The 13,087-nt window shown below is 38.9% G+C and overlaps 1 protein-coding gene across 3 annotated transcripts in view; it reads right to left on the bottom strand.

The window, feature by feature from the left end:
• Nucleotides 1–13,087, bottom strand: part of FSHR (follicle stimulating hormone receptor) — a 179,942-nt gene that overhangs the window by 55,895 nt on the left and 110,960 nt on the right. For 2 of the 3 annotated variants that reach the window (XM_078444441.1, XM_078444442.1), the window contains 2 exons: nt 3,919–3,993; nt 1,418–1,492 (listed from right to left, as the gene is read on the bottom strand). In XM_078444441.1, the coding sequence (XP_078300567.1) occupies nt 1,418–1,492; nt 3,919–3,993 (150 nt within the window). The remainder of the gene's footprint in view (nt 1–1,417; nt 1,493–3,918; nt 3,994–13,087) is intronic. The other variant, XM_078444443.1, reaches the window with a different exon arrangement.

The raw sequence follows: 13,087 nt of genomic DNA, 5'->3' as shown, positions 1-13,087 counted from the left end.
TAGACTGTTATGTTAAACCTTTTATTCTTGTAGAGATGAGGCACACAAAGGCCCAGTGTTGCTCATTGAACCTACTAACTCCAGTTCTCAGGGATCAAAATTTAAGGACAAAGTATCACTAGCAACTAATGTTGATGTGAGCATTTACTGTGTGACAGGCACTGTATAAAACTTTTTACATCCTTTAAATTGTTTGCAAGGATGGCCTCAATTCTCTATCCTTACTTGGATCAACACATCTTCTATTGTGACTGTGAAGCTTTTCCCATGAAAAAATGGAGTGCATTTCTCTATGTCTTGAATCAGAGCTGGCCCCATGAGTTGGTCTGGCTAATAAAATGCTTCAGAATAGATGGCATACTAGTTCAGGGGGTAGGTCTCAAGAGGCTTGCAAGCTTGAGCTCTTTCTGTTGGAACCCCAGGACTGCCATTAGAGCAAGCCTATGTTAGGCTGCTGGAAATGAGCTCCACTTGGTGTTGTCATCTCAACTGAGACCATCTAGGGCAGCCTGCCTCCAGTTGACCTGCCACCTAACTGTAATTGCTTAACTGAGCTTAGCTGAGGTCAAACAATCCAGGTCAGGAGAACCATTCCACAGATAAACTCACAGACAGGCGAGAGATGATAGCTGTTGCTTTAAAACTGTGTGTGTGTGGGGAGGGGCTTAGGTAGTTATGCATTATTATGCCAATAGGTAACAGATACACACTATCATCATTGTTATTTCCATTCTTGTGGTAGGGAAATAAGGAAATAAGCAAATAAGCATCAAGACATTAGGTTGTAGCCTGTGACCAGTGGCTAGTAAATGGGCTTACTGTGACTTCTAGCCCAAGTCCTTATTGGTTACTTTGTGGGGTCCTTTCATAGCACTCTGGGCTCTGTCAAGCACTCAGCTGTTTGGAAAGGCATTTGAATGGAAGAAGCAGTGATTTTGCTGATGGGGCTCAAACACCAGGAATCTCTCTGCTGGTAAAATACCATGTCTATTACTAACTAAAACTTAAAAAATAAAACACTGTAAGTTATCAAAGAAAAAATGCATATATGCAGAACAAAAGGGATGATGTCTTTGAGGTTAAGGTAACAAGCTAAATGCTAGCACAAATTTTTGCTGTATCTTATTAATAACACTAAATTATGACTGAGTTATGCAAGAGGTCCATGTGAAATTGCATTAATGCAAATGGAATTCTTTATGTTTTTGTAAATGAAAACAAAAATGCAGTTATATTAGTGGAACTCACGTATTAAACTAAAATAAAATCTACCAGCAAGTGTCTCCCCTCCATGTCTAGGTAACCCCACATCTTTTATAAAAAGCAGTTGCCCCCCAGAATAACAAGTATAAATTGTGCTAAACCAGGAATACACAATTCGTTTATAGTGGCTGCACCAAAATATAAGAGTTCTTACAAATATCGGAGGTTGGGAAGGTTCTGGAAGGCATCAGTGTCGATGTATAGCAGGTTGTTGGCCTTTTCAATTCTACTGTAAAACAGAAAAGAATATATACATGAGCTCAACTGTAAGGAATGCTGTAGTATTTTTCACATTATGCAAAGAGTATATCACTTAATCACTCACCCATCCATCTATCCATCCATCATTTCAACAAAAAAGTTTAGAACACATGCAGTGTTTTCACTATGCTAAGTTGTTCAAACTAAATATTAACCCATTTTGCTTTCATCACTAATGTCCTCTTGGGACATTAAACATAGCCAAACAAAACACTTTCTGAGTTTGTCCTTTTCACCCAGCACACTGTGTCTTTAACCAGTAAGTGTCTCTCAGGGTCTAAGGAGGCTAAGAAGGCAGGGATGAGACTGACCTGGGAAATGGAGATTTTGTCTGATTTGGAGACAAGAGAGTAGGGGATAGAAAACAAAAGAAGGTGAAAAGAAGATGGCAGGAAGCAAAAGGGTGAAGGACAAAAGGAGATTGGAGAAAGAGGAAAGAGGCAAAGGAAAGCAAAGATCAGGTGAAAAGCAGTGGACATCTGATTTTAATCATGCAATTGTAGCAGGAAGTAGTTGGGAACGTGCTGCTGATTCCCTTCATGCTGTAGACTGAGGCTGCTCTCACAGCTCATGAGAAGTGGTGACTTTTGCCCTTGTTGTCTTTAGCTGTGTCCTGATCAATAGTCTGGAGGTGAATGTGTTCACATTTGGATTCCAACAGAGAGAGGCTGACCTTTCCTCATCTTGCTGGATCAATGTATATTTACAGATATGCTCTGTGTTAATTACTTCCTCCCTGTTTCATTAGCTTTTATGTTGCAGTAACCTGTAGCTACCCAGATCCAAGTACCAGGTAATTAATTAAGTATAGTCAGTGCTACATGGGGGTGAGCACCTCTCCATGCAGGGAAGAGATGAAAGAGCTGTTCCATTAGCTCTACTGCCTGTTGAACTGCAGAAAGGGATGCCTGCTTAACCCTGCCCAGAGGGCTGATTGCTCTTTGGTTCATTTCTTTGACATTTCCTGTGGGTTCTGAGACCCTGGTGAAACTCTCTTTTTCCAACTAGGGTAAGGAGAGACCAAGCAGAGAAGAAAAGAAGGAACAGGAGGGCAATGGGGGAAAGTGAGGAAAGGCATCAGTTTCAGAGGCTTAACAGCAATGAGGAAGAATGCAGGTGGGAGGCAGAGTGGGTGGAAGGAAGGAAAAGGGAGAGGGTAGTCTGCCAGTATGGACAGACTGAGTATCATTTCTAAATGTGTGTGTGTGTTTGTGTGTGTATGAATTATATGGATGTATATATATGTATATATGCTTGGCAAATGATAAGAAATTTTTTAAAAATATAAGAGCTGGTATTTATGTTTAAGTCCTTATCCTGCTGTGGATTTGGCTGGGTGACTTTAGATAAGCCTTGCAACTTTCATTCTTGTCTGTAATATTAGGAAAGTGGTTCATTCACTTTCTTAACTATGTTGCATGGGATTTTTGTGAGGTGTTAATAAATGCCCCACAGAAGAAACCTTACCAGCGATACTGGTTGAGAAACCCTTAATAAAATGCCTCCCTGGATATTCCAAGTATATATTCACACATGATAGGTTCTGAGTTTTCCTATAGTAAGTGAGCCTAACACTTGCCCAATGTTTCCTAATATAACTTGACCATAAAGTCGTTTACCTTTTTAAAAAACACGTTGTACTTTGGAAAATTTGGGACCAGATAGTGTCTAGTCTTTTCTGGCTTTGACATTTTATGATTCTGTGAATTAATTTATGGTGGTTATAGGCTGGTATGAAACAGAAATAGATCTGTATGAATATTGACAGGTGTGTAAAACCAGAATGTTAAAAACAGAAAGTAAATTTAGTTGTAATAAAGGTACCAAGTATCATTATGACATATTTACTCTATGTCAGTTGATGTTGGATCTAATTTACATTTATCACCTTTGTTCATCACAGTGATCCTGTGGCATGCACTTTTACTCGCATGCACTTTTACTCTCATTTTACAGTTAAGGAAAACTAAGTGTTAGAATGATTTTGTTTCTTAGTAGGTTTCATGGTGAGTGTATGGCATAGACTAGTATTCAAGTGAGGACTCACTATCTTTACATCATGTGGGATTTATTTTGGACTTTGACTCTGGAATAATTTTAAAAGAGACGATGAGATAGAGACCCCTTCAGTCACAGCACAAGGTTATTGGGTCTACTATTGGAAAAAAAAAAAACCTCTTGGAGGGAGACAGCAGGACAAGATTATTTTCTTGGTTGGTACTTGGATCACCAGGCAGAGAGACACAGAACGGTGCCCTTTGGGCTGTCTTTGACATCTTAAAATGAAATTCTAGGGATCAGAGGATAGAGCAGAGTTAGGACCTTCCAGGGATATACACAAAATTTACAGCTATTGCCAATGGTGATGAGCAAACCCCACAGGATCTTGCTTACATTTCATGTAATTTGGACAGGTTGAAGAACACATTTGCCTCTATTACTTCCAAGACATCATTCTGTGAGATCTCTCTGCAAAAAAAAAAAAATACATATGATATAAAAATATATGATTTGAATTTTTTACAAATGAAATGTAAGTCAGCATTGAGCCTCTTGTCTGCAATGATTCATGAGACACACACAACCCTATTCCTGTCCTCAAAGAAGCCAGGTGTAATAATCAGACAAATCTAAAATAGGAGATGCTAATATTTGGAGAACAATGAGAGAATAAGCCCAAGGTGATGGCTCAGTTAGTTTAGAGGTTATTCAGTCTGTGGATGTAGCAACTGAGGTCCAGAAAGGGAAAGAAAATTGATTAAAGATATTTAGGGAATATACAGGATGAGAACAAACTCTGAGTTCCTTAGACCTTACAGGGGTCAGCAAGCGTTTTCTACAGGGCTAGATAGTAAATATTTTTTTGGCTTTATGAGTCATTTAATCTCTGTCACAACTACTCAGTTGATAGTGCAATGCAAAAGTAGCCATAGATAATAAGTAAATGAAAGAGCATGACTGTCTCCCAATAAAACTTTATTTATAAAAATAGATTGTGGGCTGGCTTTGGCACCATGGGGCTATAGATCTTGCTCTAGACCATGGAGTCAAGTTCTTCTCTCTGCTAATCTAACATTGGGAGATGAGAGCCTCAATTCAGTCTCAAAGGAGCATGGCTTTAAATCCCTCTCTTCTCCATATCATTACCCAAGTAACGGTCCTTACTCCAAGGTCTTTTGCTACCTAAAATATGCAGAGAAGACCTTTCAGGTCTCAGGTTTTTTTTTTCTTGATGGAGTAATCTGAGGGCAGTAGAGAGTGAAGTCCACTATGCCAAAGCCCAGAGCTTGAGAAGATAGAGGGTGGCTTAATCACTTAATGTTTATAAAGTGGTTCACAGATGAAACGTGCTATTATTAGGCCTTCAGAGGAAGGCTCATGCAGTTTTAATGCAGCAGCTGAGAGTGTCTCAGGAAATCTCATAGGCAGCATGCATTCAAATTGGCTGAGGCAGAAGCACTGTCTACTGGCCCAGGATTTAGCTGAAGAGCTCTGGAAAGGCTCTTGATCAGGCAAATCCTGGAAGACCGAGCAGGGAGAAAGTCTTACAGGACAGGTGTGATTGTGAACAGTAGCCATCTCAGTGAGGGGAGCTGGTGACATCTGGAGCTTGTCAACTCAGTGGTGGTGGGTCACGTTTCACAAGCCCCTGTGAGTAAGGAGACATTTTGTGGGAGAAAAATAGCCTTCTTATTCTATGATAGCATCTTTGGTGATTCACTTGGTAAACTTAAGTATTCACAATTTTTACAGTTGAACATAGATAAAGGTGGTGTGTTTGTGTGTGTGTGTGTGTGTGTGTGTGTAATAGAACATGTTGGCTATTGGCGGTTTATTTTGCTCCTCTGTCCTGCAAGTGGAAGGAGTGCTGGGAGGTACAGGAATGAAGAGGAGTAGGAAAGGGGTGGTAAACCTGGAAAAAGATGTTAATTTGAACATTTAAGGGAGTTGAGTGAAAGAGTTGCACAGGGAAAGGATAAGTCAGGGAGGAAGAACTAGATAAATCCAAATGGGGCCATATCTTCCAAAAATGATTTGCAGGTCCACTTACTGCTTCCAGTAGATTTGGCTGACCACACATGATAATATCTCAGCCTGATATTGCCTAGAAGGTAGATATTTCTCCTTGTCTGAATTCATGTGCTGAGAGTTCCCTTATTTGGATTTTCTCCCTCCCTTCCATCTGTCCGTCCCTCAAAGAGAACTAAAAACTGTTAGAATGAACAAAGCAAAGAGCATTTCTAAATTATTTCAGAAGGTAGTTCATATTTTATAGCCTTCACTTCAAAGACAGGAGAGGGTGTGGGTTGGAGAGGGGCAGGGAGAGCCTTTGGCTGGATGAGGGTTGGGGGAAGGTGAACAGTATGCAGCAGTGGAAAAATACATCACTGAGAAATTCAGGGATCTTGTTCCAGTCCAGCCTAGTTCTGTCTCTAGTTATTTTTATTATAATTTATTCGGTATCTTTATCAGCTACTCTATATACATTCTCTCTAATCCTTTTGACACGCCTGTAAAGTACATTGACCTCCATGTTAATAAACAGCCCCACTAATATGCAGGTATGCTAGGCTACCTCTGACTGATTGCAGGGCTACAACACTTTTTTTTTTTAGGGTTTATTTACTGACTGAGAGAGAGAACAGAGGAGGGGCAGAGAGAGAGAGAGAGAGAGAGAGAGAGAGAGAGAATCCCAAGCAGGCCCCAGGTTGTGAGCACAGAGCCTGACATGGGGCTTGATCTCAGCATGGTGAGATCATGGCCTGAGCCAAAACCAAGAGTGGACTGCTTAATCAACTGAGCCACCCTGGAACACTTTGTTTTACACATTTTGCCTCCCAGGCCACTCTAAGCCCAGGATTTCCATTCCTGTATATTTACTCTAGATAAATAAAAATGTATGCCTTCTCAAAGGCATTTTATACATTTTATTTGTAATAGCCCCAAACTGGGAACAACCCAATGGATGAAATATGGAATATCCATGTGATGAAATACTGCTCACTAATAAAATGGAACAAACTGTGGCTACAACATGGTTGAATCTTTAAACAATTATGCTGAATAAAAGAATGCATACTGTATAATTCTATTTGTATGAGGCTCTAAAACAGGCAAAACTAATCTATAGTGGCAGAAATTGGAGTAATTGTAACTTGGGGCCTGGGAAGGAGATTGCTGACAGGGTAGAGGCAAGGGGAAACTTCCTGGGAAGTTATGGAAATGTCCTATTCAAGGCTGGGGAAGTAGTAACATGAGTGTATATACTTACCTAACTTGTTAAACTTTAAAATTAAAACAGGCGCATCTATTTTATTGTGTATAAACATACATTAATAAAGTTATTTGAAAAATGACTTCCATGCAAAGGAAGGGGAGTAAACTGTTTTTGAGAACTCTGAATTAAATAACTAATAGAAGAGTCTTGTCCTGTTGTTTGCCCAGAAGGTGGTGTTCAAATCCTAGTTCTTTCCTGGTGATTCTAAGTAAGGATCTTTTCCGTCTTGGCCATCCCGGCCTCCTATCTGTAAAAGGAAGAGTTGGACTATATCAGAGTTTCTCAACTCTGGCCACATGGTAGAATCTTTTGGTGGACCAGAGTCTGAGTCCACCCCAGACAGCTGGATTTATTTAATCTGGGGTGGGACTATGGCATTGTGTGTGTGTGTGTGTGTGTGTGTGTGTGTGTGTGTCTGGTTGTCTGTTTTTTTCTTTTTCTTTTCCTTTTAATTCTCCAAGCAATGGTGATTCTCTTATGCATGAAAGATGGAGAATTGCTGGACTAGATGATCATTAAGGTCTCCTTTAGATCTGTGAATTTTGTCTTAGTCTGCTTCAGGAGCAAGTAGGACCAATTTTCCCTTGGCTACTGAGACAATAAATTAGACAAGTAAGGTTCTTGGAGCATGAGATAATGAGAGATAATGAGGCAAAATAGTAGCAAGATAAACCAGAGATAGAACATGGAAGCAGGAATAAAACAGAGAAGGCAGCAGGTAGTTTTTCATAAGTAAGAAAATTTAAACAAAAACTCACAACATTTCAGATGTTAAATGTGTAGCAAGAGCTGCTGTGGAAAATATATAATGAACATTTATTTACTATTGATAATTGACAGTATTTTTTATTATGCATAGCCTCCCTTCATTTTTAATGTACCTATGTAAAGTAGAGTGAAAACAGCCAATGCTATCTCCAGTGAGGTTTAACAAAACTTGCCTGGCTTGGCTAAGATAATACACAATTGTGAGGATCATTAAACTTGTCTTTGAAGGGAGGATGTGGAATCTTTACATCCAAAGAACTTATATAATTAAGAAACCATTCTTTGTCTCAGTAGTTGCAGTTAAGAATTTTCTTTGCAATTGTGACAAATCATTGCAGTTGGCACAGTTCCAGATACGACATTTTCTTAGGGGCAATAGGTAAAGGTTTTGTGAAGACAGGGGAGCTCTAAGAATGTGATAGATTAGCTGTTCTCAAAGTGTGGTCCGGTGGTCTGTATGGTCAAAACTATTTTCATAATAATTCTAAAATAAAAATTTTTCCACTTTCACTCTTTGAGGACACAGTGGAGTCCAGGGGTTACTCAATGTGTATTATGGCAACCGCTATAATGCAGAAGCAGATATGAGACTCCATCTGTCTTCTGTTAAGCCAGATGTTAAAAATGTTTGCAAATATGTAAGACCATGGTACTCTACTCACTAATATTTGTTTGAAAAGATGGTTATTTTGTATAACAACGATTATTTATGTTAACATGTAGGAATTTATTATTGTTTTAGAATGGACTGTCAAATAAAACGTTTCCCAGTTTTAACTTCTAGTATGGTAAATATTGGTAGCTATAACCCACATAAACAAAATCTATTTGCTGTCTTTAAAAACTGTTAAGAGTTTAAAGAGATTCTGGGATCAAAAAGTTTAGGATATGTTCAGTGCAGACACTGAATGCAGGCCTTTTTGGGTGAGAGATCCTGAGACCCTGTGGAAAGCTTACTTCCCGAGATGAGGCTCCACTCATCTTCTAGGATAGTGCATCTCAGTTGTTCATGCACATAAGAATTATCTGGGGATCTTGTGCAAATGCTTCTCCATGGGAAGACCTTGAGTGGGGCCTGAGGTTCTAATTTCTAATACCTCCAGTATTAGGGGGTGGTTCTGGTTTTGACTGCTAGACTCTTTAGAAGAATGGTAGTAACACTCCAGCAGACCTTTCTCCACATCACACAAGTGGTTGGATGTGAAAAGCTTGATAGAGGAGTTCAATTAAATCAGCTCAAGAGGAATGAGTCACTTGATTTTCAAAACCCTGTATCTCCTTTGGAAAGCCTCCTTTTTCTCTCTCACTGAAGTTTTCCTATCTTCTAGTTCTCACAAGACTTCTTTGATTTCTCAGTTAAAGGAAATGTATTGTTTTGTCATTGCTTTTTTTTTTTTTTTTGTCGGGAGGTGTGGTCATTGTCTAATTCCCTGACTTGGCTTTGAATTTCTCATCCTATCTTATTCATCTGTCTCTAGCATCTAGTGGCAAGTTTGCATGTAATAGGGACTCAATAAATGTTAAAAGGATGGATGGGTAGATGGAGGAAAAATAGTCTTCAGGTCCGGAAATGGGCATCTGCAAAACTGTGAAGGACATGACAATTGTCTTAAGTATTCTTTCACCCCTTTTCTGTAGGCAGCGTGACCAAACTGGGTAAATGGCAACCAAGGCTAGCTGGTCTGTGAGTTAGGCTTTTGTCCCAGGGATTTTTACATTTAATACACATCATTTAAGGGACACATACATGTATTTAGTCTGCTGTACTAATAGCTTCTGGATGTCTTTAGCTCCAGCTAAAGGTATTTTCCAGCTCCTTCAGCAGAGCTCCAAGATGAAGTCCTTGAGTCGGCAAACACCCATAGAGGAGAAAACATGGGAGATGACTGGTATGACTCTATGGGGGTTGGAGAGGATGACTTTTAAGGTCTCTTCTGTGAGTGAAATTCCATGTTTCCTTAGAGGAAGGGGAGATGTGCTTGCATGAGATACTGGGGGTTTTCAGGGCATTCTCTTTGGAGTGAATTTCCGAGCCACAAATTCTACTCCAGTATTACATTCTTCTGGTCAATGGAGTGGTTTTTATATGCAGGTGCACTTGATGGAGGGGGTGGGGTATTCAGTAGGAAGGACTTTAGGGACTGAATGAGCATGTAGAATTCAGCTAGGTCTAGCATAAAATTTCAAACTATTGTAGACAGGTATTAATTTGTCCACCATTTCATCTGATTCTCATTTGCCAAATTCTGGGACTGTCTGATTCAGAGCAGAGTTGCTCTGGTTTTACAGGATAAGGAAGAACTAAAAACGGTCACCAAAAGTTATAAGTCTCACTAGAATGTCAATGGCATCTATTACATTCTGGTTACATCCCGTAACAATAAATCAGATACCAATAGAGCCTCCTTTGCTGTTTTTTTTCCTCTCCCCAACATAGGAGATATTTTCCAGTTGGATCTTCCTCATCTTTTCCCTCCTCTCCTGACTTTTCACAGAGCATTTTCCTCTAATATATCCAAAGTACCCCTCCTTAACTAAGCACATTAGGGAACTCAATTGCACTAAAGTATTTTTAATATTCACCAAATCAAATTTCTTCTGTTTTTAATAACCTCAGACTAAATTCAGTTGACAGTTTTCCTTCCCTGAGTCCTTGTGGTCTAGGATTCATACATATATACTCTGTAATAGCCCTTACATACTGTGTTGGGTTTGCACTGGTTTGTGTCCTTCACTAGGCAAAGAGGACAATGACACTGCCTTTTATCTTAGTATTCCTGCTCCCAACGAAATGTTTGCTGAATGAATGAATTACCTTTTAAAGATTATAAAAGATTTTCTACCTTGGCTCTTGCGCAATAAAGCTGTGTTCTTGAAAACTTGGAGTAAACAGAGTATTTACAAATCAAATTGTGTATTAGCACAGGAAGGAAGCTTCTTGTTTAGCAAAACCTTGGAGTGAATATTTAAAGGAGTTAAGAATGAATTCAACAAATGTTCAACAGATTTTGATTAAGCAGCTTTTGTGTTTAAGGCACTAGGCTAGGTGCTGGGGATCTAAAAGATGAATAAAGTGGGTCCTGATTTAGAAATCATCTGTAAGTAAGTCTAGTATTCTAGGCTTTCTTTTAACTGAGTGCTATCTTTATTTGATGGGTTATATCTGTGTTGGTGGAAAAAATAAAATGGATTGTTGGCATGTTGTATTTGAATATAGCTGCAGATGTATGAATAATATACTTTTATATATAGTACATACATTATACTTATATATGAAGTAAATGTATATGGTTATACATAATAAAACATGCACACACATATACATATATATGTGTGTGTGTGTAAAAAAAATATATTTTTTACACACACGTTTTCTGTATTTATATCCTATGTCTACTCATCTACTCTCTATAGTCTTCTGGAACTGTGCTATATGATTAAAAAAAGTACAGAACAGGACAGGTGAAAATTCTAATGAAAATACATTTCAGAAAATTTCATAATGCTCTCCAAACACACAATTAAAGCTCTCATTTAGAATTCCCTGAAGATCAGATCCAGAGACTACCATAGAGACCTGAGTTTGAATCCTGCCTCTATTTCTTACTAGTTGTATAACTATGGACAAGTTAAGGAGTCTCACTGAGCTTCAGTTCCCTTGTTTGTAAAATGGGAATAATAACTACCACACAGGACTGTTAAAGAGACTAATCAGATGGTATGTGTGAAAGCACAATGTTCATTACATGGTCAACTCCAGATATCACCATGCCTGCCAGACAGCCGGCTTGACAGCCTACCTTCTTGAGGAGTTTAGACCTGAATTCCTCTGAAGGTGGGAAATAATAAGCTAGCCAGCCACTGTGCTGGAGAAAATGATGCTAGCAAAGGTCCTAGGAACAGTACCCTTAACCCCATTTAAAGATTAGATTCTTAAACCAGGCAATATGTAGCATTACCCTAAACGCCACCCTGAGTTTTTTCCACAGTGAGACCCACCATCCTGGTCTATTGGCCATCAGAGGAGAGTAGACAGTGCACAAAGGCATCCCAATAAGGATGCCTCTGTCACTGAAGTCATAACCTGAAAATCCTATTTTTCCCTTTGGGAAAGGATCAATATAGAATGGGACTTGCAGTCAATGTGTGGTAAGGCCATTGCCAAAGGGTTCCTCTCCCCTTCCTTTCCTGAAATTTTGCATCTGCTTTTTTCTCCTGGGCAAGGTGAGTCTTTGCTAAAGATTCTCTAAGGATGTCCCCAAAATGAGACAAATAAAAAGAACCCTCTCCGTGACTTTATCTGAGACAATTGAATTCAGCTCACTTTCAAATACATCAGCAGCAAAGTATTGTATCCATTTTTAGTTTTGCTTAATTTAAAATGTTGAGTAATTATATTTTGGAGTAATGTATTTCCCTCACTTCCCTTAGCAGATGAGGAAAGGGACTAAAAATCACAGTCATAATAGCTAACATTTATTATGCACTTATTTGCCAATTTTTCTGTGCTTCACATTTATTAAATTGCTTATTCATCCCAACAAGAGGAAGAAGAAGCATACAGAGGTTCAGTAATTTCCCCACTACCACGGAGCCAGTAAATAAAGTTGACCTTGGATATGCTCATGGGGCCTCAAAAGGATGGCAGAAATCAGGTAGGCCATATTTACAGTGAGTTGGAAAACTATTTCCACTTCAGAAAATTCTGTTGTTTTAAAATCCAGGAGAGTAGAAACCCTTTTGGGAGTGATATGCCTATAAAACAACTAAATACTACTCCATTCCTCCATGCTACATTGTAAGGCAATATATAAACGTGGAAATTCACCTTTCACAGATAAAGTCTCGAGCAGTGAATCATATAAGTACTTTTTTAGTACATTCTCTCTGTGTAAGTGTAGAGCGTGTAAGACAGTTAAAAAAAAAAAAAAACAAAACAGCATCTCTGTCTCCCGAGAATTAATAATTTAGTTGGAGAGAATCAACATGCTTGAGACGTTGGGAGTGCAAAGTCAATAGAAGTGGAGCAAAGTGTGGGAAGGTTGCCCAAAATTAGAGCAATGAAGAGCAGAGTACAGAGTAGGGATTCAATACATTTTATTCTTTGTCCTCATATACCATATTTTCTCTCATGCCCTGTCAGTGTCAGCATCTTTGAAGCTCTGTGTTGGTATCCCTCGAGGTTTCCCTGTTATAACCTCTCTGTTGATACTTCACAGGTTACTGGGATATGTTTCTCTCTTAGACCAAAGTTCATGTCTGCAACTACCAAAGCCATATTCTACTACATATTCAGTATACACTTCTAGACTAGGCATCTAGTCTAGATCAAGTTTATTATTTTCTTCCCTCAACTGTCTTCTCCTCCCCAATTAATAATGCCAGCCAATACCTGTATCTATCATCCCTATTGGTTCACTAGACCAACCCAAGCTTAAATATTGGGGTTACCTCTAACTCTTCTTCAACATTTAACAGATCCTAAGTCCTCTCATTTACTTTTTTCAGTGTTTCTTG

The sequence above is a fragment of the Panthera onca genome, chromosome A3 (genome assembly GCF_046562875.1).
Source record: "Panthera onca isolate mPanOnc1 chromosome A3, mPanOnc1 haplotype 2, whole genome shotgun sequence".
Lineage (NCBI taxonomy): Eukaryota > Metazoa > Chordata > Mammalia > Carnivora > Felidae > Panthera > Panthera onca.
The sequence above is the reverse complement of the archived record's forward strand: the minus strand, read 5'-3'. Positions and strand labels throughout refer to the sequence as shown.